Below are 23,757 nucleotides of genomic sequence, written 5' to 3' on the forward strand. Positions count from 1 at the left end.
TCGCATTAGGTATAGGAGGAGGAGAGCAGCCCCCTGCGTCCCGTACGCAGGCGCCAGTTGAAAAGCAAACGAGAAAAAAAAAGAGAGAGAAATAAGCAAAGAAAGCAAGGCAGAGAAAGTACGCCAATCTGATATGCGCTCTCGTCTTTACGGGTCTTCCCTGCGCACCGTGGAGCTTGTTCGCGTCAGGGTCAGAAGTGGTTTGCTGGGTTTGTAGCAGACGGTGGTCGTCGGGGCAGGGTTTTCCGAAGGCCGCTCGTTATCTTCTCGTGCGATAAGAGGCTGCTTGCAGTGCAGCTAACTAAACGTTTATATCTCAGTCACGGTATTGTTCAATTACGATAGTGTTCGATATTGTTCGGCGTGTGCGTACGCGGCCGCTCTCAGGCGGTGGCGTATTGCAAAAGCACTCGTGCGCCGCGCTTCGAGCGCACGTTATATGAATCACCGATAATTTGCAAACTAGCCCGGAGCCTTCCTCCACCCTACACGCTGTCTCTCGCAGCCCACAAGATGCTTTGTTGTGACGCTAACATAGTAAAAAAAGAAAAAAAAAGTGACAGAGTTTTTTTCTGCAAAATTTACTATAGGGTGAGTTCCGGCTCTATAGCGTATATGGTGAGCTGCAATTGCGGGGTTTAGCTATAGCATGGGAATTATGGATAGTTTGCATGGATATGCCTCCGCTCCGGCCTTTCGCTTTCGTAAAGCTTTCTGGCCTCGCAAATTAATCATTTTTCAACGATCCTTATATTGCCCTACATACGCGAAAAAGTCGTGAATGCGCATGTGCGCCTGAAATTATTGCCTTCGTGCGTTCATAAATATATGATTGCGTGGAAACTCTGGAAGGGGGCAAAGCGTATGGCGTGGTGTCCGTATCGAACTCTCGCTACAGCTTCCTCGGTATATTAGCACAAACCGATCTCGAAGGCTATGATTTCGCGAGCTGCGTGCGCCAGAAGCAATTGCATAGCCGGGAACACGTCATGACCGCCATGTTTTCGGCGTCACTTATAAATACCACGGCAAGAACTTCTGAAGACACGGGTACGGCGATTGGACAAATCCGTATACTATGCAGTTACCTCTGGTAATTTTAATACGCAACTCTATGGGCGAAAGCACTGATCCCCGCAATGTACACATCAGATCAGCAGGTGGTGAAACCCGATAACGCAGTTACTGTTACTTGCAGGAGGGTAAAATAATGTTCTTAACACTGGTCCACCTGGCGTCTGCCTGATCGTGTACACGTATACGATACATGTATACGAAAGTTTTCCTGCAGAATCACTTTCCTTACGATCGCGCGATACACTTTCTGCAGGAAGTTAGGGGCACAACGCCGACATCGTTCTCGACGCGTCACGAGCAGTAATGCCCGGGACGCGTGGGTGCATACCCGACGAGTGACTCAATCTTTTATCGGCGACCGGGTTGTGACATCGGGAGCCCCCGCTGCCGGGGTGGCCCATCTGCGACGGCCCTAAAATTTCGCTGGGGGGAAATGGGGGAGGGGGGGGGGGTGTTCGGCGGCATGCGTGTGTATACCGCCGGCCTTATTTGCGAGAGTCCGTATACGTGCTTACAAGCCCGAGGCGCGCACGTACGCAACGGCCGATTGTCTCACTCGTGCGACCCGTGCGAGTAGAAGGAGGGGGGTGGGGTGGGGCGGGCAAAACGAATGGCTTCATTGTTCCGGCGTCTACAGGGGTGCGCTTGCCGCGTAACGCGATTTTTCCTTCCTCCGCCAGTGCAGTTGTTGAGCCCGCGTGGGCCGCTTCGTTCTCACGTGCACTGCCCGACCGGCCGCCGTGCACAACGTACAGCATTTCGCGCGCTTGTAGCGGACGGCGGGGTGGGGGGAGGAAGGGGTGTCTGTCTTTCTTTTTTTATTCGGGGTGGTTATAGAGTGGTGGCTCGAACAAGACGTACCCCTTCAGTGCGTATACGCACCCGTGAGGCAGCTTCTCGTTCGGTGCGTATTCTGCGTGTATGCCCTCAGTTGAAGGGCCGTCCCGACTGTGCGTTGCTGGTTCGTGCTAACGCGGATAGTATTTTTTTTTTCGTGACAACAACCACGCCTGTTTGTTCTGGTTACCTTCATGCCACCCATCGTGCGACCGCTGGCTGCAACGAGTGTTGATTGTAGGGTTACTTTCCTCACCGTCTCAGTAGAGGTATTCTTAAGCGGGGATGTATGCAGTACGCGGGTCAATCTGTATACAGTACAGACCGTTAAAAAACAACAACAATAACGTTATTAGCATTTGAGTGCTGAGTAGAGGTCAGATAAGGCATGAAAGTTTGCTAATTCGACATTTTCTTTGCCGGATCACAATCAAACGCCCATGACTAGCCAATTACTGTCTAATAAAACAGGTGACAGACTGTGTAGTAAACTTAGCTGGAACACTAAATTCGTCGTTTCTTGAGGGTCGTACTTATGCAGTGTTTTTTTAGGCAAGAGAGAGAAGGGAAGAATAGAAATAGAAATAAGGGAAGAAAGATACAAAGAAAGTAACCTAGAAGTGAGTTCAGCTAGCTACCCTATACATGGGAAGAAAAAAAAATAAGAGTAGAAATATGAAAGAGAGAAAAGAGATTACGAGAAAGGAGACGGTCAAGAAGAAAAGGCGTACAAGAATAAACACAAGGTATACACCCCCGAAGACAAACATATACATTCGTTTTCCGGTGTTGCTAATAGTTAGTGAAGGCACACGCGGTGTTTTCTTTTCTTTCTTTTTTTTCGCGTTTCGTCATCTTCTTCGGACGGGAACGCCCATTTGCGGCTTCGGCAGCTTGTTAATGAGGCCTGAGTTGCTGCATTTCTTTCCCCTTGCAGCGAAAAAAAAAAAATGAAAACAAGTACGAAAGATCGTAGCAACGATAAAAAAGAAAGAAAGAAAAAGCAGGCGCAGGAAGCAGGCAATAGACAATTTGTCCTGCGCCTTGCCGTGCGCCTGCCCAAGGGGCATCAATCAGTGCCCACGCGGGGTGCGCTCTCCACAAGTCACGTCACCTGAGCTACCTCGCGCGTATGCAGTACAGGTAACGCTACTATATAGGAAGCGGCCGTACCACTCTTCGCTCTTGGGGCAAGCTGGCTGCGTACTCGCTTAGCAAGTGCGCAGGAGCATCCACGAGCAAGGATTTCAGGAACAGCAACGTACGGGCACCTGCGTGCCTTTACCGCAGTGTCTGTCCCTTTGGTTATGACTGGCTATGCTGGAGCGTGATTTTTTTTTTTTTACTTTTTACGAAGCAGTCGTCGACGTTATCGATCCTTACGAGTCCCTAGTAAGGCATTACACAAGGGGGTTCGCGACTATACTTTTAACGGAAGAAGTCGGTACTTTCCATTGTCGCTTAGCAAATGTTAAGTCAAGGGCAATTTCCTATTGCTGTAGTGTCTGCTCTTTATTGATTAGTGCCTCTTGGAGCTTGATATCATCGCTTGAAAAAAAGAAAAAAGAAAAGAAAAGATGACGTCAATGTACGCAAGGGCAACGGACTCCTCCACCTCTTCTCACTGATGTTTGTGGTCGGTTCTACAATCTGTACGTCTTATTTTTTTTTAATTATGCATTTGCTTATTAAGCGAGGAGGCGTGTCCGTTGCCGATCTGGGATGACAAACAGTGCCATACTTATTTCAGAAAGAAGGCACAACAGTGGAGGCAACTAACACACTCACAAAAAAAGATAATTACTAATTGGCAAAATTTGTAAATTAAGTCACGACGTCAATGTAAGTAAAAGCTGCGCGCATCACATTTGTCTTGCCATCTGCCGCGGTAAACCTTCCGACGCATATATAGAGCCGCACGCACGGCATGGTACTTCGTGACCACAAAAGGCTAGATGGGCGCTCTCTTGAGCTGGTGGAAAACAACGCACCGCTTCTCCGGTTGGCTCATCGGTCCTTTGGCACGCTGTCGGGCCTGAGGCGAAACCGACGTTGTTTCAAAGCCGAGCCGCGGCGTACACGTCGTCACCAAGCGCCGGCGCCAGCGCGCTATACACAGTTTGGCCCGCGTGCCAGCCGAGATTTATTAAACGCGGCTATATAGTGGGAGGGGTGGCAGCTTGGGGGACGCTGCGTGGGGGGGCTGCGTGGCCCCTTTTTGGCTCCGGGATCTCCACCACGCCATTGTGTGCTTAAGCGCGCGCGTGCGACTAAGGCTACCGCGCGAAACATTGTCCCGCCGCTAGCTTGTCGAAGCCGAAGCGTGCGCGACAACCGCGGACCGACGTGTACGCAATTACACGCCGGTTCGACGCATGCGATTACGCGCACGCAATCGCACGAACGCACACGACCGCATGTGAACGCCCACGAACGCACACAGACGCACACGAACGCACACGAACGCACACGAACGCACAGATGCGCAAGAAAGCGTGCGTGTTGTAAAATACGTGTGAACGCCTTTGAAAGGAAGCTACCAGCCAAGTTTGCGGCGCAGGCGAAGAAGCAGTTCTTTATACCCTCGCGCTCTTTTCTGTACGCATACTCTGCGCTTTTCTTCCCGATGCAGCTGGCGTGCGTTTCATTTTTGTCGCGTCCGTGTGCTCGCGAAGCGCTCGCGCGCTAATTAACGTGCAGAGACGGTGATGAATTACTCTGGGAACTGGCGACGATGCTGATGGACTCTCCCCCAAGGTTAATTCGCGACTGCGACGGCTCCGCGAAATGAAACTGCATATTATTAAGTTCCTAAATTATATGTGTTTTTTTTTTTTTTTTTTCGAGCGGCAATCTGCACGCAGAAGAGAATAGTGCGGTCGCGCTGAGTACTCGGCAATAAGGGCACAGGCCACAGACATGAAATATGCGCTGGGAAACACAATTCCGTCGGAACGACGTTGGTTTAATTACGCGTTGTGAGCGTGCTTGATTGCTTCTATAGATTCGCTGCGTTAAACAGCAGTGAAAGAAACAATTATTGCCAACGCTATAGGGCAGAGCCTACATTAGGGTGTTCCAGTGACGTTACCACAGTGCGGGACGAAGCCCAAGCATCGGGAAGCCCCTGTACTTAAACAATGCATCCCTTGTGTACTTGTGTGACAGTGATATCACGTACCACACCAGAGTGATGGACTCTAACGGACGATGTGTGTGTGCTATGCTATGTGCTCTCTCTCTCCCTCCATTCCCCATCTTTCACCCCCCCCCCTATCCCGCTCCCATGTGTAGGGTAGCAAACCGGTTAAGCTAAACTGGTTAACCTCCCTACCTTTCCTTCTCTAGTTTTTCCTTCCTTCCTTCCTTCCTTCTTTCCTTGTGTACTTTTCTCAATGTACCTAAACGTGCGAAACCGACTTCTTTTCACTGTGCTTCCAGAGCATAGCGAAGAGTTTTCGGGCCTATACGACTGTGCGCTACAGCACAGATTCTCTCGCATGCAGTTCACGTCAGTACCTACGCAGAATACACGGTGCGGGGATCAATAGCACCTCCACCGCGTCCATGGGGAGCGAAAGCGCCGTGCGGGTTCCGCACAGAAAAGAAGACAAGAGAGAGCGGAAGCTGGCTGGACTTCCGCGCGAGGGAGGTTGACAAGACGAGAAGAGCGCGCGCGACAGAGACACGCGGCGCCGAGGGAGAAGGACGCCGCCAAAAAAGAAAAAAAATAAATAAATAAACGAAGGGCGCGCTACTTCATCGGAAGGCGTTCTTCGGGCACCGAACAAAAGGAGGAGGACGATCGCGACGTCGGCGTCACTGCTGTTGACCCAGATGCGGACGCCAGGAGCGTGACCCTCTGAAGGGACCGCGGAGCGACGCCGCACTTCACGCACCGCTCGCGTAATGCGTTGCGCTAGTCGGAACCGTGTCTCTAACAAGAGACGGACCTGTGAGAAGAGAGGAGGAGGGTGCGGGGGTAACCGATTGACGCCTCGCTTAACCGGTCCACCACCGGAAACGGTGCGCGGGCGACCGACTGGCGGGCACTGAATCAGACGTCCGCGGTGCTTACGATACGGGGTGCCGCCTGTTAGAGAAATCAACTTCATTAACCGATGTGTTCTTTCTTTTTTTCTCTCTCTCTCTCTCTCGCTATATCTGTCTTTCGCGTGGGAGGATCTGACCTGTCACGCCGATGTTGTGCCCATATTTCCGAGCGTTTGACGCCGCTTTCAAGCTATATCGCTTGCTGGCGAACAGAATGGATGAGTTAAAGAGAACGGTCCGCTTTTGTTTTCACTTCCGACCCGAAGTAGGTGGTGCATGTGTTAGTCGGGCGACATCCAAGGCGTCGTCCGCGGCCCCTTCCCCAGTGTCTAAGGACGCTTTGGGAGTTGATCACCCGCCCTTCCTTCACGATTATATTTTTCTCTCTTTACTGCATGACAGCTCTATACCTTTCTTATATAGTGTGTGCGAGGTGACCTTGCAGTTGGATAAATTTAGCGACCTCCCACACAGTTGTGATTGGAACTAGATCACGTCAAATGTATGCTCGATTTGATCTGCTTTGTCTCCGCTGAACGCATTAAATTGCGCAAACATTACGAACTTCTGCCAAGATTCCTTACGACGAGGCCCCGCAGCTATGCTGTGGTATTCGCGGGCCGTGGGACGCCCTGCATGCATGCGTGACGAATTTGGCGAACCTGTGGCCGATAAAACGGAAATACGTTGCAGGCCTGGCACGTCGAGTCTGGAATTGGAAAAGAACCAGCACCTGTACGCGTTGACTGCTGTGGCTGCGAAAATAAAACAGAGTCGTTTGCGAGACTTTTGAGGGCCGCTGTCGACGCTCGGGGATGCGAAACTTGCTTTCCCCCACGGCACGAATTTTCAGTTTACCCGCATCAGAAGGAGAGAGAGAGAGAGAGAGAGAGAGAGAGAGAGAGAGAGAGAGAGAGAGAGAGAGTATGCAGAAATTAAGGGAGGTTAACCCGAGGTAGTTCTACTTGGCTACCCTGCCCGGGCGGATGGGGCCGCGGAGGATAAACAGTGAAAGTAGCCGAAATAAAGTGAACTGCATAGCCAATCTCTTTAGACTGAAAGTTTATTATGCATAGGCACGTCGACTCTAGGAATTTTGACGAGCGGAGACGTCACCTTCTGTGCGCTGCGCAATCGGCTAGAACTTTCTGTTGTGATGATGGACGCTTGTCCAGTCTGTCTGCCACAAGGCACGCCACTGTCAGATGGCTATGCGACGCTACCTAAATGACGTCTCAGCACAAGATGTGTTGTTGCAATATTGAATTATTATCTTATAGAGACACGTTATCATATGGTAACGACATGATGACGCATCAAACGACCGAATCTCGATTGAGAAATCCTGGAGTACGGTTTCAGATATACTACAAGAAGGCTCCAGTTCAACAACTTGACCCTGCTGAAGAATAGCAAGATTAATGGCTCGCCGATACGTAATCTGGATGCCCTTTGTTTACCACCGCCACCATAAGAGCGTCCTTCGAGCTTCTTCGAGATGTGCGCGTTGAATATGCGCCATAGAAATCGCCGCTACGAGAGGCATAGAGCGACTTTCAGGCAGCCACGCCGCATGTATTTAGGCAACGATCGTTTTTCACGCGATGGCGCCATCTCTCCATCTCGAATGTGCCCTAGAGCACGCGAGCCGCGCGTCGTCTCATCCGGATATTGCGCGGTGCCAAGGTCACGTGACCTCCGCAATGAGAGAAGATATCGATCAAGACGAACAAGAAAAGGAAGCAGGTGAAATTTCGTCGATATAATCAAAATTATTCGACTGCTATATGCTTCTCTAAAGGGAGAATTAAACTGCGCATTGTTTATTCTATCGTACTATCTATGCTGTATCGAATAGCGAATGGTGCTGCAATGCAACGGGGGACTCGAGAGCGATGTGGCCCGAATTTTATGGCATTCTGTGCGGTATCGAGAAGCAGCAGTGACCCTCTTAAGTGCAGCTAGTCGTGTGGATTACGCGCTACCGTCTTCTGCGGCGAAGAACGTACGACCAGACGTTCGGCGCACAAATGCATTACGGCACTCGCCAATAAATTGAAAACGGCGTCGACGCGTGAGCGTAAAAAGAAAAAAAAAATGGAAATTTCCACGTGCGCCTGACAACGGAACGAGAAAGTATCGGCACCATCCGTGCCCGCTATGTGAGAGGAGGAAGAAGAGGTTTTAATGGAAGGTCGTGCGATCTCTTGATGCGGGCCGTGTGACCTACGACACGTCGTATACGAAACGGGTCGACCGATCGATGAACGCGATTTGAGACGCAATCTTACTCTCGGCGATGGCAACCGATCCTGTCGCTGACTGTTTGCCGCAAACATGGTGCGGGTCGAAGTGGCTGTTTTTACTGCTATAACGAACCTGCATGCAGTGGATGCGCAGTATCATCTGCGAAACAAAGCAGGAGTAATAGACTGAACAACGCAAACGAGCAATTAACGCTGCAATTCTGCGGAAACCGATATGTGGAGGAAGCTTCGCGAAAGAAAAAAAGAAAAGAAAAACGCCATCCACTCGAGAGTAGCTCGAAGCTGTTCCATATAATTTATTCTGTATTAGCCCCGAGAGAAAGTTTGCTTCCGATCTACAATTTGGAAGAGTACCGTAGGAAACCCACATGGGATTCTCAGAAAGAATCCTTCGCACTTGAGAAGAAAAATTGGTTCTAGTATGGAAGGCAGAACCCGGAGACCAACTTAGCAACGACGAAGTTTGGGCTTAACGATAAAGAAAGCGTAACAGCTAGACTCGGGACAATGACAAAACTAGAACGCTTTGTCTGTTCTTCGCTATTTGTACTTGTCCAAAGTGGCACTGTATAACAGTGCCACTTTGGACACTTTGGATAACAGCTAGCACTGTAACAGTGCCATCTGTATATAACAGCTGTATCTTACCTGTACTCACGTACGGGGCAGAAACCTGGAGGCTTACGAAAAAGGTTCTACTTAAATTGAGGCCGACGCACCGAGCTATAGAAAGAAGAATGATGGGTGTAACGTTAAGGGATAAGAAAAGAGCAGATTGGGTGAGGCAACAAACGCGGGTAAACGACATCTTAGTTGAAATCAAGAAAAAGAAATGGGCATGGGCCGGACATGTAATGAGGAGGGAAGATAACCGATGGTCACTAAGGGTTACGGACTGGATTCCAAGGGAAGGGATGCGTAGCAGGGGGCGGCAGAAAGTTAGGTGGGCGGATGAGGTTAAGAAGTTTGCAGGGACAACATGGCCACAATTAGTACATGACCAGGGTAGTTGGAGAAGTATGGAAGAGGCCTTTGCCCTACAGTGGGCGTAACCAGGCTGATGATGATGATTATGATGATGATGATGATGAAAATGGCACTGTACTACATTTTGGACCGCGACCAACGCCTTTGAGAGGCAGTCGCTTTACCACGTCAACCGGAAGGCCGAATCAAACGGACAACTCGAAGCGCGGGAACGGCTATAGTGAATGCAGCAAATCACTTCTCCGGAAATGCGCGTGGTGGACGAAGTTTCGTGAAACACGGCGCACCGCGAAGAGGTCTACAGAGTGCGTCTTGAGCACAGTCTTAATGCACATATACATGTCAGGGCGGAGCGGAAGTGTGGATGAGCGTTAAGTGTAGGCGAGTGTGGGGAGCGAAATCACCACCCTCGCAACATTTGACAACGTACAGCCAAGGAGGGCTCTGTAGGATGCGTGTGCGAACCCAATAGCGTGCACGCATCCATCCCATTGTGGCGGATCTATTACGTCCTACCCCGCGCACACGGAGACATGTGGGCTTATGGTGCGAAGCCCATCCGTGGTGCCTCATAAGCACCTTCGAAAATGACTCAATTCAGCACGCAACAATTCGCTACCTTGACGCTATAGCGGAAAACAGAAGAGAAGAAAAGAAATACGGGTGAGAGGGGAAGGGGGGTGGGCGTATTTTTGATGGCTTTCTTGGAGGCGCTGAACACATTAAGGCTTGGACATCATTCTTCGTGGGGCACGCGAGCCTTGTGATGGAGTAGTGCGGCGAAGACGACTTGCGCGTGCTGTTGAGACAGCTCCCAGTATATATTATAATCGCGGTCGTCCACTATATAGTGTATGCCGAGAATGATATATCCAAGGGCCTTCTATTCTTGGCTTTTGGGCGACTGCTCCTAAGTCGACGCCTTGGGCACGAACACGCGCGTGCCAGCATCTCTGACCGCGGCGCATTCTCGCGCTTCCCGTTCATTCGTTTGTTTTGTTCGTTTCGTGTTTGTTTGCTTCGCTTTAATATACTTCCTTGTGTTTCATTAAGTTTAGCTTTGTGTTATACGCTTTGATTTAAAAATAAATGTCATAATCGAGTAGCAACAATCAAGGAAGAAAGTAAGGGCTTTCAACCTATCTACGTGGTCACCCACTTAACCATACTGATACAAATTCGCATTCTTCTTTTTTCTTTTTGACGTTCGGTGTTCACAGACAGTATTCAGGAGACCCAGTATTCGCGTCCGCTCCGCATTCGCATTGAAGACAACGAGAGAGAGAAAGAGATCACCCGTTCTCTCCTACTTGTATCGTACGTCGCGAACCTGAACTGCATGTCCGCTGCCGCACCCACGGCGACCACCCACCGGCACCGAAACATTCGTCTTCATGCCCTGCCAACCGTTTTCGCGACAAAGCAGCAGGTCGACCTGGATACATGGCGCCATGGGGTGCCTTGTCCACTTCGCCTTCTCGATGTCATTCGAACGAGGCTAATCGCTTCGTCAAAAGTTACCCCGCGCAACAGCAGCAGCCAGGGTCGCCACTGTAACCCACGCCTCCTTGCCTTGCATGCGCGCGCATAACTTTACGTCGAAATCCTTTCGCTGCCACTGCTCCCACGTATTCCAGCTCATTTTGCCGTGCCCCCCTTCTCAGTGTAATTCGGTGCAGCAACGCAGAAGGGGAGCTGGCTCTCTTGACCGCACTTTCCTGAAGAAGGCACCTAAAGCACTTGCGTCTTCTGTCTGCTTCGGGCGGCGTCCTCTTTGAGAAACGTGCCGTTTTTTCTTAATTATTACTAGTATTAGATATTTTACTGCCATGCCTGAAATCATGTGGATAGAAAGGGCCAGGTATTCGCTGATTAGGCATCTAAAACCAATGACCATTTTTTTGCCGGTGTGAAGACCCGAGCTGCCCCCACGTACGTAAGTGCGTCTTCGAGCATGAATGGTAGAGCACGGATTTGTACAGCCCAACAACATTCGGCACCGTTCTGTCTCGATGTCGTGTCTAGCGGCGAGACAGGGTGTGTTGGGCATGTGCTTTGCAGACGCTGCAATGGAAGCGGTGAGCCAGCGAATAATGACGCAAAGAGGTCTTGGGAAAGGTCGGGCAGCTGTAAGAATATCCGAGCACGTTCTCTCTGTAGTTCATGGTAATCTTACCCCGCACTGATGTCGATACCCCCCCCCACCCCCACCCCCCAAAAAAAGATATTTGATTATTTAGGGCCAGTTTTGTGCAGCCATCGCACGGACATCGGAGACGTGATACTAGGCACTGGCGTGTCTTGCATTCTGTCTGCGATTTCCTTCGCTCTTTGATTATTAACGCATGCAAACTGAATCACTAGTTTAGTTTTACGTTTCTGCTTTCTTTACCGCTGCATTGAACCATACAGTCATCGGCGAGGCACCACCGAAAAGCTTGATCGTGTTCTACCAGAAAAAAAAAAAAAGAAAGAAAGAAACGCGTGCCAGTTATGAGTTCATTGTTAACTGCCACAGTTAAGTATGCCGCTCACACGTCCCGCGTCACTGACAAGGGGAGAGCCAACCGTTCATCCTACAAACCTAACGACAGTGTTTGATCACGTGAACTGATCCACGTCATGGCGCGATTAATTCTGTCCTGTCCGCTACTTCTTTCATCAGTGCACATATACATATAAGCTCGGCGCATAGCACCCCAATGCAAGAACTTCTGTTCACTCGTATCAATGATCACTCCTTTTCAAGATGGCTACGTCAATAGGCTGAAACTAAGGCGGTCTCTCGCATGTTGCGGCCTTCCCTTTGCGTCCGGGTTGCAGGAGAACTACACTTCAATGGCGCGCGGCGCGCAGTGACTGCCACTGCGGTGGGCAAAACAGCCGGGCGGCCGAGCCCACTTCCACGCCAGCCCTGTGTACAGGGTTGTGTATACGCCGTCGTCTTGCACGGTGCGTATAACCCGTGCAAGACAACGCCGGCGTGCTCGGGCTGCACCCTCGAGCGCCGTACAGTGCAGAGAACGTGTTTGCTAGGCGGCAGCACGTCATACGCAATCAGCCCAGCTTGACGTTCGGGAGAAATGGATTGCCCCCCGCCAGCCTGTACAGGCCTATACCTTTTGCCCGTTTCGCAGCCAGCTCGGTTCTCCCTCGCTATCGCTTTTTTTTTCCTTTCTCGCCGCTGTTGTTCGGTCCGGGGCCACTGGTGTTTCGCCCGACGCGGCGAAAGGAAACGATTTTCGGGTCAGCCCGTGCCGTACAACGCGCACACGTGACCTCTCCTCGTCGCCGGCGATTGTTCTCTCCGCGCGTGCGCGGCGTCGTGGCGAAGCTAGAGCTAATGTAACACAGGGAGTGTGTGTGTGTGTGTGTGTGTGTGTGTGTGTGTGTGTGTATGCCGTGGCGGGGGGGAGGGGCATATCTAACGAGCGTGTGCATCATTACGAAACTATAGCACGGCACGAAATCGACATAAAAAAGCGATGATAGAGAGAAAGAAAACGAGCTCATGAAAAGAAAAGAAAACAAATAAGAAAACTGAGAAGGGCACTCAAGCGCTAATGAAGTGCCACCATATAAAGCTGTGGTTTAAAGTTCATAAACAGGGATAAAGTGCCTCAGAAAGGCTGGCCAACGTTTCGATAGGAAGACCTATCTTTGTCAAAGGCGGCGTCGTCATCCTCGGCGTGTTAGTTTAGAAGGGTTAGAGCAGTGACGTGTTTTAAAGGGTTAGTGCAGTGCGCATTCGCCGTCTCTATAGGATAATGAAGACGTGACGACGATGACGGCACAATGACGAGCCGCACGGCAATCGAAACCATAGTGGGCACCCGACGGAGTGTGTTCGTTTTTCCTGCAGCTTATTCTGCAGAGGAAAGAAAAAACGAGAACATTAGAAACGTTATGGGGTTTTCCGTGCCAAAAGCACTTTCTGGTTATGAGGCTCGCCGTAGTGGACGACTCCGGAAGTTTCGACCACTTGGGGTTCTTTAAGCAAACAACAACGTTATGATCACAAATGCTATGCTGGTGTACTTCCACCGGCAGACGCCACAGATATTTGCCGAAGTATACTATATATACAGACCATCAACAGCCGTCACCGTGACAATTTCTTCGCGACTATTCTTGACGCGGTCTTCTTTTCGGGTCGCGTGAGAGCGAGGCCCACCCTGGTGGCTCCCCGTCGGCGGGGGGAGCTGCCGCCCTTGGCCGGCGCCCCGGTGTCGTCCTTGCGGCGTCGGGCGCGATCGGCGCGTGTCCGGCGCGGCGGAAGCCGACCTTGGCCGTCCCCCCCTACGCGCCGTCCGTCCTTGCGCCCACGTCACACGCGCACGCACGTTTAACCGCACAGCTGCGCGCGCGTCGCCTGTGGGGGCTTGCTCGCTTCCTCACTTTTTTTGATAGTAGCCGCTTTCCTTTCTATTTTTTTCTGTCTTTTGCTTTCGCGTTTGTCTCGTTTCTTTCTTTCTTTCTTTCTTTCTTTCTTTCTTTCTTTCTTTCTTTCTTGTTGTTTTTGCCGCTGTGCCTCCCACATCGTCATCTGCTGGCTGGCTCCGAGGTGCGACCGATTAGTGTGGGACGGCGGCGCGGCTTTAATCAGATCGCCGATGACGACGTTCTATACGAAGAAGTAGAGGAAAAGCTTTCCGGAAAACAACAAGGGGGGCGATCGTCGACAATTAAGACGCTGCCGAGGCGTTGCGCGACAAAGGCAGCAAGCTTTCTCAACGCGTAGTCGCGGCCATCGAGGGAAGCTCTGTACGGACGAGTCGGCGGCTGGCGTTACGAATATCTCACAGCCGTTGCTGCATTTGCAAAGTCCCCTCGCTGAGAGTTACGCACCATGCCGGTTAAGCTACAGAAGCGCACCGGTTATCGTAGCGGAGGTTTGCCGTTATTGGCTGCGTTCCTCTCTTCTCCCTTTGTTTTCTCACTTCTTCAGCTTGACCGTTTGTCTGTCTCAATTTGAGGCATTTTACTCTACTACTCAACCGAAGTAGCTTTGAAAAAGCAGCGGCTTCGTTTAGTATGAGGACTGCGGTAAAGAGGAAGGGGTGGGGAGGGCGCCTAATAGCCGCATTTCGGTCCCTATGATCACAACACCCACCCAACCGCGGCGAGACAAGTATACTCACATTAAAACCGACAAATGCAAAACACCAAATGCTGCGTAAATCAACAGAAACCAAGGAGAAGATGTTAGTAGCCACTAAAGAAGGCAAGAAAGTTAGTTCCCGAACTATTTCCAGCCTCTGAAGTCAATTTCGGCACCTTCACAGCAGCTGCACGGAACAGCAGATCGAGCACTGCGTCGCAGCGGAGCAGCTGCAACGCAGGGGGCGCCGCTGAGTAACGCGTCTGGGTCTTCGTAGCCGACCCATTGCACTCGATTAAAGATTGGGGCAGGGAAAAAAAAAATAGAAAGAAAGAACACCACCACCACCGAGTCTCGCAGCGTGCGATGCAAAAAAGGGCGCGAATCCTTTAATGGATGCGCTTTGGCACGCATTCGTATTCGCTTCTCATCGGACGGGCATTCCCTTGGCGAGCAGCCACCGACTCCGCTGTCTTCACTGTTCGATTGAGAACCAGACGCGGGCTCCCCCCCCCCCCCCCCCCCCATCACTTCAACCAATGAACCGGTTCTCTGCGGCCGAGTCGCCTTGTCGGGACAGGAGGCAAACGATGCTAAACTCGCGGCCTGCAAAGTGGACATCTGGTCGACTTTCTATCGCGTAATGTCACGCGAAACACGCTGCGCCGTTTCTTTAGCGATGTCGAAGGGGGCGCCGGCTGAGAAGATGCGACGTGTGTGCTCTCTTCGACGAGTACTCGTCTGATAAGAACGTGGGATGTATTTGTGCATCCCGTCGTTACCGTTCATGTTAGGGCACTGTTTCGTATGAGGTCCTATCGCACTTTATGCGGAGTGTGCTGTTTCTTTTTCTATATTTCTCTGTGCTGGGTGTATTCTGTGTCGCTCGTCACATACGGTTCACGTCGCAACGCCCGTCATGATTTCATTCGTACAACAATTTACACTCGAAGAGAGGGTAGCCGACATATTTGTTGCCAACGTTTCCGATATCGTAATAAATAAATAAATAAATAAATAAATAAATAAATAAATAAATAAATAAATAAATAAATAAATTAGAATATGTGTCTGGACGATGAGAAATTAATTATTAAAGGTCGTAAAAAGAGCTCTCGGGGTGCAGATATGACGTGTATTCCGAGACAAATGTTCAGAGAATCATAGTCACTGATTAATGATTGTCAACCAAACACGGCGATCTCGCGCGAGGAGCGCACTCTGCTGCCAACACTGTTGAACAGGCAATCAAAGCATGGGAACAAATTTAAAGGCAAACATCGCATGAATACCCGTAGCTTCCTGAGATCATTGGCAAAGGGTCCGCACTAGGCCCGTACCCAACTTCAACCCGCGGACCAAAACGCGCGCACTTATTCGTGGCGTACGACGATCGCCTTTCCGCGGTGTAATCATCGTAATACGACTGCGCTCGCGACTGCAGATTCAGCAGGCACGTAGCGAAAGCTTGTTTGGCCAGCGAAAGCTTTGTGCTGCTCTGTCTCCATCTTGAAGGCATATACGAGCGTGAGGTTTGCGGTACCGTCGCAGTCGTGGAGGAATGCCGTCACGCGCGTTGAGCCGGGAAGGACGGCGCCGACACGAGCGGCACGCGCTGCCTGCACCTTCACGACTCACCTCGTCTGCGCGCTCTCCCAGTGGGGGCGGGGGGGGGGGGGGGGGGGGCAGGTCCCTCCCTACGTGGGGAAGCCGCTCGGTCCAGCAGCTGCCGCTTCCGCATAGTATAGCATATGGCGCGCACGACGAGAGGCTCAATTATGACGAGTCTCAACGAAACGCACGACGCCGTTGCTGGCAAGCAGTGTTGCGCAGTGGCTGTTATGACCACTCGTACGAGTGGTTTGAACATAATTCGTCTTACGCACGCGGCACACTTCTCATCAGAGCACCTGTGCTACGCAGTGAAACGCGCACGCCCTCCCGGTGCTGCTTTAGTGTCGCGGTTCAATTTTTAGACAACTCCCTCGGTTGTCTTCATAGTCGCGGCGAGATTTCTTTTTTTCGTGGAAGAAGCTTCATGTGTATAGGTTTGATCTCTGGAATCGGGTCCAGCAGAAGCCATTAACAGGGATGGTAATGGGTTAGCATGTGCCCGGCCAGTAGACCCAAGCTTCGCTTGATTTCTTTTTTTTTTCTTATGAATGAGTGCACGAATCTGTGTCACGATGACCAAGAACAGAAGTCAAGGGCGCCCATACGACAGCAAAAATAGGTTTTGTAACAAAGCAGCGAATCGGCGCGGCCGTTGTCGCCACTATCCACCGTCCCATTGTAGCCTCCTAATACTTCTCATCCTCAGACTTGGGCTGGCACTTAGGAACTAGCGAGGAACAGTCGAGACCCGGCACCGCCCGCAAACAAATTACGCTCGCACGCTTCTCGAAGACGGCGCTCTTAACAAAACAGCCTCTAGTACAAAGACGATAATTGAATAAAGGTTCCACCACCAAGCTTGTTTGAGCCGGGGTCAGCCGGCAGGAACACAAAGCTACTTCACCTGTTTGTGCACTCGACGCCAGCTAGCTTCAGCCGGCTGTATTAATTAACGACGGACCGACACGCACCTCGTGCATCAAAGCGCAACAATCGGTCGCCTCGATAGGCCGCGCGCTCATTAGCATATAAGCGCAGTCGGAAACAACGAACAACGCCGAGGGCGTGCCAACGTCAGACACCTCACGAAACCTTGCCGATTCGGTACCCAGTCACTCGGCCCTCGGAAAAGGCTAATGCCGGCCCCCTTTCTCAAAGGAGGTCTCGGTCAGCAAACGCACGAGCCCAGTGTGAATGCGTATGTACGCGGGGTGTGCGCGTCTCTCGTGCGCTTTGTGACCGAGACCCCCTTCGCGAAAGGAGGAGGTGCTATGTGCGTATGCAAAAACGCACGCGATACGCCTTGTACGCTACACGGACACCCCGCATGAATGTGTATAACCTAACCTAAACATCGTGTCCACGTCAGCGAACTCACGAGTCGCATGCCACGTGTGCATCGTATATATCTACGGGGCTGTGCGCGCCTGTCGTGCGCTTTGTGGCCGAGACCCCCTTCGATAACGAGAAGCTGTGCAATGCACGGACATATATACATGTGACACGAGCTGCACGCAGACAACCCGGAGGATGCACATTATAACCTAACCTAAACGACGTGTCCGCTTACTACACAGAATTGACCCGTGACGACGCTTGTAAGCCCGCCAGATGGTCGCGCCATTTTCGTGTTTTGACCGGTGGACCTCTTTCCGCTTGCGCTATTGTTGCAATCACGCCGCTTCCCCTACACCAATAAGCACTCCGTAGCAATAGTCACTGCGTTGTTCCATGGTGAGAACTCCCTCCCCTTAACGTCGTCGCGTGACGACACTGGACATTTTGGACAGATGTGGTGTTTCGGCTTTTCCTCAGCCATATGTAACACATATCCCTAGTGTTAATGGTGTAAGCCGTGTGTGGATGGGATAGGAGGCCGACTTGGAGAGGATCGCGCAGCCTGTTTCGCCCTGGTTTAAATACGTCCTCGTCACTGTAGTGTTTCCTTGTGTATACCAAGTCTAATGTGACGGGCCATCACACCCTGTACTGCTTTTGATAAGTGACGTCCGGGTGAAACGATTGCCGGCAGGTTTTGCAAGACTATAGGGCCGTCTGCAGCGGGCAATTCTCCTCCTCCTCCTCCTCCTCCTCCTCCTGAAACGTGAGCAAAGCGGACATTGCGAATCTGAGTAGCGCTGAAATGACAAGGACGGATGTCGTGTATTGTCGCATGTTATGTCTGCCCTCGCCGCTTTACCATATAGCGCTACTCAGAGCTCAAATTCACCAAGCGTTTCGCTCATGAGCGCGGTTGGCCGTTGGCCGACCGCCTTCGCTAACGATATCTCCAACATCACGATCGGCCGATATCTGCTGTTGCGAACAATCTTGGCGTAAGAACATTCTCGTGAGTACCGGTCCAGGGGCCGGATTCACAAGCCTGTTGGTTCGTAAGTCCTCTTTGTCATTGGCTGGTGGCCTTCGCCAATAATACGTCCAGCCTCAGGATTGGCTGGAATTTGTTCTTACGAAAAAAATTACAGCTTAAGAAGTTCTTATGAAAACGGGCCCACATTCCCCGAGCGTGTGGCGCTTCCGCCGTTAGCTCCTATCAATGTTGGCTCCGACGCTGCAGGCGTTTCGCAAATACGCGGCGTGTCTTGCGGCAAGACCTCCTCTGCCCTCTTCCAGCTGGTATACCGCGTGTGTGTTTTATGGTGTGCATGCGCATGCACCCGCCTGTGTATGCGTACGTACGCGTGTACGCACACACACACATACGACGCGTCTTCGTGAAGGTCGCGGCCGGCTTCTGCATGGGGGCGAGTGGGCGTCCCAAAAGGCGGCAAATCGCGCGCACTCCGCACAACATGCGTGCGGGCGCAGCCGCACCGTGACTTCCGAGTTGTACACGCTTCGAGTTAGGAACGAAGGGAGGCTTGGTTGTAGCAGACGTCGTACGTCTGTTCCTAAACAGACGCACGCCAGCAGACGGCGTGTGTCTGTTACGCGCGGCGTACGTGAGGGTACTACGTGCGTGCGCGTGCGTGTGTTCTATGTATACACTGTATGCGCAAGTGCGGCCTTGGCATACGGGAAGGACGCGAGCGCGCCCGCCGGGAGAAAGCCTGTCTTTCTTTCTTTATTTGTCTTCGTTATTGCGCTAATTAGGGGGTAATTATGCATACGGTGAGCGCCGTTGTGCTTCAGGGAAAAGCAGATGCATTTTTTTTTTTTTTGTGCCTGGTCTCTTCCTACATGTAGCAATGCTTGCGCATTTCACCGTGCTTCGTGCATCGTGGGCGCACCGTAGCTAAGTGGGTGAGATTGAGTGTTAGTTGGTCAGTGTCGATTGTCAGTCAGTGGAACAAATTCACCCACAAGGCCCGGCTAGAGCCCTCTTCGAATGGGGCCGCAAAATGGGAGTTGCGTCTGGGCGACTAACTTAAGCTGACTGTGTGGCAAGTTCGGAGGCCTATGGCGCGGCTTGAGTTTGTGAACGTGTAATTTTGAGACGGTATGTCTTCTTTATTCTTCAACTGTTCTTTTGTTGTCGTCTGTGAGAATATAATTTTTTTTCGTGCTGAAATAACGTACATGCAGTGGGGTCTTATGTGTCCGAATTACTTTCCTCGCTACAAGTTGCTTGCTTAAAATGCTGTTTTAAACAGAGCGTATTGGTCGATCATTTGAGCCTTTGGGGTATTAGTAGCTCTCTGAAGATCAACGGGCCAGTGTGATCGCCTTTGACCATCAGTGCGACATTTTCCTCGTGCGCGCATACGACATGTGTTCCGGGGACCTTTCGTCTCTGTGTTACAGTTCTGTTCACTCCTCCTCCTCCTCCTCCTCCTCCTCCTCCTCCTCCTCCTCCTCTTTCACCTAGGTAGGATAGTAAGCCGGGTGCTGATCTGGCCCACCTACGTATGGTTGACCTGCGTGCAGTCCTCTCTTCGCATTCTCTCAGTGTCTAGTGAGCGTGGAAATATTACTATCACTGTTTTTAACGGTGCGGCAACCTTGTATGCCCCTACAGGCCTGCCGAAAATTGGCAGTCGTCCTCGCTGCGTGACGGCGCTCTTTTGCAAAAGCATGCGATGAAACGAGAGCCTGCGCATAAGGCCGCTGTTCATGAACGTTCTCTTCTTTTTCTCTCTCGCAGCGCCCCGAGCAGCATGACGGGCCTTGTCCTGGTGTTGGCACTCGCCACATTGGTAAGTCGTCTGTCCATTAATACCTCGATAACGTGTTCTCTGTAAAGTGACGTAGCTTTAAGTAGGCGCAGTTGTGTGTCACGCCTACCGTATATTGGGAGACAGAAACAGCATTAGAAGAGTAATTTCTAACGTATTATGTATCGCTTTGAGGTACTGCAGCGCTGCCAAAGCTGCAGGTACCCGTGTTTGCAGCTAATGAGGAGTTAAATGTACGATGTTACGAGGCACTGCTTATCACTGGCTAGCCCTTTGACACTGTATCGCTGGCTTCTGTTCTTGGGTGACACTATATGCCAGCAGGTCAGTGAGTAACTGCAGTTGACGCGAGTTCTGCCCCCCAGTAAGCAGGGCCCCATTGAAGGAGCCTTCCCTGAGGGGATCAGCATTGCAACCAACGATCCCAGCTCAGAACTCTGCTCATGAGAAAGTTCGTGTGACAGAACTATAAAAAAAGAAGAAGAAAAAGGAAAACAGATGCTAGCTAATCGTCATATTGGGCATACTATTAGCAAGAGCGACCAGCCAGCGACGAATAGCTGCTACGAACGCGCCCGCTATGCCAGTTATAGCCTCATCACAAGGTTCAAGTTCCATTTATGTACGCTCAAGTCTACTGAACTTCTTAGTATCAGTCAACGTAATCGATACTTGAAGTCCTTGCTGTATGATATGCACGTATGCTGCACAAGAGGCTCCTTAATAAAGTTGAAAAAAAAAATGTCCGCTTCGTCTGCGGTACATCTTTAGAGCTGGACCAATGTATTTCCAAGTTGGTTCGAGAGGAACACTCCACCGGTACTGACACGGAAGCCACGTTCTCGACTTCTTGTACCTCCGTTCAGATTCTGCGTGCTCTTTATTGCGTGATGACGGAGGTCCCGCCATATGAAAGAGAAAAGGTGTCATCCACTCGAGGGTAGCAAGAATCTGTACAAAGGAAACTCATACGAGTTTCTCAGAAAGAAAGCTTCACAGTTGAAGAAAGAGTGGTCCTGGTCTTGCGGATCGAACTCGGGCCAAAGCTTTTACGGGGCGGTCGCTCTAAAGTTTGAGCTAACCAGGAGGCTAGCATATCGCCAGAGCGAGGCCGGATTAGTCGACAACTCGAAACGCAGGGACACAAAATACGATACATCGGTTCTGCGAATCCGTGTCATAACGGCGCCGTAGTCGGCAGGGCGATGGCGCTGTATAGTACTCTCAGGCCTACGTAGCTGCATACAATATACGTAGACAGGTCCTGATAAGCAGAAGAGGGGCCTGTCACGTGGCTGCTGCCCCCTCTGTACAGCAGCTCAGTTGGCGAGGCATCGCATATACAAGGCGTGGATGTTGTCGGTTCGGACCACACCGGTGGCCTGTTGTCAGTTGTTTCTACTTTCATTGCCATTCTTTCTTTTCTATTTGATTATGAATGTGAACTACAAACGATCTAAAACAAGAAAGCAAATGCCCGTGGTCCATCCTTCGCAATTAAACGCTCTTCGGTTTCCTCCGTGTGCTTTTCTTTGGTTTCGGTGAACGCTGCCCCCCCCCCCCCCTCCTTCTTCGGCAGTTCTGAGAAACCGTGACTTGCATGCCACTCAATCATAGAACGACACGTCTGGGCGTGTTCTTCACGCTCGCGAACTCGAACACAGAGATACGATTATCTCCTCGGCCTCTTCGATCGCTTCTGTGTCCGGAGGAAAGAAACAAGCTATATAGCCGCCGCTAAGCGGAGCCGACTGACCGGCCGACCGACCGAAGGGGCCGCACCCGTTTCTGCATGTGTCAAAAAAAAGGAGCGCGCCCTTCCGGAGACAGTCTCGTCCCCTCTTAATTCGCACACAGTCGCCCCTCTCGCTGAAATACCAGCCCCCCAACGCGCTTACCCTCTCTCTCTCTCAACTACCTCTCTCTCGCCTCTCATTTCTGCCTTTCTATCAAAACACAGACTCACCCTCTTCATTCCTATCCGTGGAAGCTTCCTTGTTGCACCGTTCTCTCCTGACAGCGATTTCATTTCTGCTTTCTTTCTTTCATGTTTGTGTGCGTGCTTTTCGCTATCTCAACTCTCAGGTCGTCGCTAATCGAAAACTCGTTTTCTGCTATGGGCGCTGCGCTTGCCTATATATATGTTTACGTGTACTGCAGCAGCAGCAGCAGCAGCAGCTGGTAACAGCGTTTTGGAATCGTGTTTCCTTTCGCGGGCCTGCCGGCCGTTCTTTCGAAACGGGGTGCGCGTACACCGAGCTCACCCAACCCTCGGACGGTGCAGAGAGAGGACGCTGCTGGTTCGGCAGAAGGAATGCAATTAGAAACCCAAGTCAGGCCCCTCTCCTCGGAACGTCGGCGAACGTACACACGAACGCGCCGTTTCGTAAGCGAGCAATCGCGTTTTGAGCGCCTCGCACTTTTGAGTTCCACGTCTTCCATGCCGCCATTTGGCCTCGCGTAGGTGACCGGACTGTGTCGCTCAGGAGCAGGCGATTCCGGACGTTTAAGGAAATGACGGGCGTTTTCTTTCTTTCTTTTTTGTTGCGCTTTGGGCTCCAGCTTGCAGTCGCGTGGCTCTGGCTATGGTCCCCACTGTCATTGCGAAAAACAACACTAGTGTGCGACAGCGCACTTCGATCGTCCTTACTTCTCTACGGTCTCCAACCGGTCTCTATGCGTCGCCTAGCAACCACGAACACGCGGGTAGGTCTCGTGTTGCTATGTGTTTAAACACGTTTGTCAGCGAACATTTGCTGTTCGAAAGCCGAACGAAAGAAGCAACGAAGACACATTGCAACAAAGAGGCACAATAATTGGTTGGGTCCATAATGGGGTTAAGTATGGTCTGATATCTCTAAGTATTGTGATATTGGACGTGGTTCTAGTTATGTGTTAGGCGACGTTAGGCATGCTCTGTGGTTAGTTTTGATTGGAGGCTAAGGCGAGTGGGTAACTCGTTATCTGCTGCACACAGCGCACTCAAAATATGGGATACAGAAGAAAGAATGGCGCGCACACGTACGCAAACGATCTTGAAATACCAACTCGTCCAAAGGCTCCACGCTAACCTAATCACAATCAATGCCTATTTAGCTAAGTGTAAAATTAATTGATGTCGTCTTCGTGGCGTTTCTCAGAACACAATTGTTTTTCAATTACGGTTAGGTATGTTTTGAGCCAACCGAGTAGAGTCGCAAGAACTGTTTGGCGATGTCCGCCATTTTGGTTGGGTCAAACCAGACGCGCGGAATATCTTGCCTGCGTCGCTTTGTAAAGCAGGGTGTTTCGAGCAGTAACACACACACACGCACACCCACCCACACACGCACACACACACACACTATATATATATATATATATATATATATATATATATATACCGCACGCCGTCGCCGTCGAGCAAGCTCCACGCACAGGCCAGAACAAAAGCCTCCTCTGCAAGGTTGTACGGACACCCCACCGCGCGTTCTTCGCGAACGACAACAACAAAAAAAAGTCAGCACCACCGATCTCGGGCGACCTTGGAATAATCGATAACGTGCTGAACGACGCTCTGGCCGGTTCAAATCGCCCGTGGCCCAACAGTCGCGTTGGCCAGTCCGTTATTATTTTGCATGCTCCGCGACTCACGACTGCACGAAAACGAACGAGCCGGGCCGGGCTCCGTCCGACACCGCGCGTT

At 51.2% G+C, this 23,757-nt stretch overlaps 1 protein-coding gene across 1 annotated transcript in view; it reads left to right on the plus strand.

Moving 5' to 3' along the window:
• Window positions 1–23,757, plus strand: part of LOC142575474 (uncharacterized) — a 369,458-nt gene that overhangs the window by 117,059 nt on the left and 228,642 nt on the right. Inside the window, exon 2 of the mRNA XM_075684869.1 lies at window positions 20,042–20,093. Coding sequence (XP_075540984.1) covers window positions 20,055–20,093 — 39 coding nt within the window. The 5' untranslated portion in view covers window positions 20,042–20,054. The remainder of the gene's footprint in view (window positions 1–20,041; window positions 20,094–23,757) is intronic.

The sequence above is a fragment of the Dermacentor variabilis genome, chromosome 3, assembly GCF_050947875.1.
Source record: "Dermacentor variabilis isolate Ectoservices chromosome 3, ASM5094787v1, whole genome shotgun sequence".
Classification (NCBI taxonomy): Eukaryota; Metazoa; Arthropoda; class Arachnida; order Ixodida; family Ixodidae; genus Dermacentor; species Dermacentor variabilis.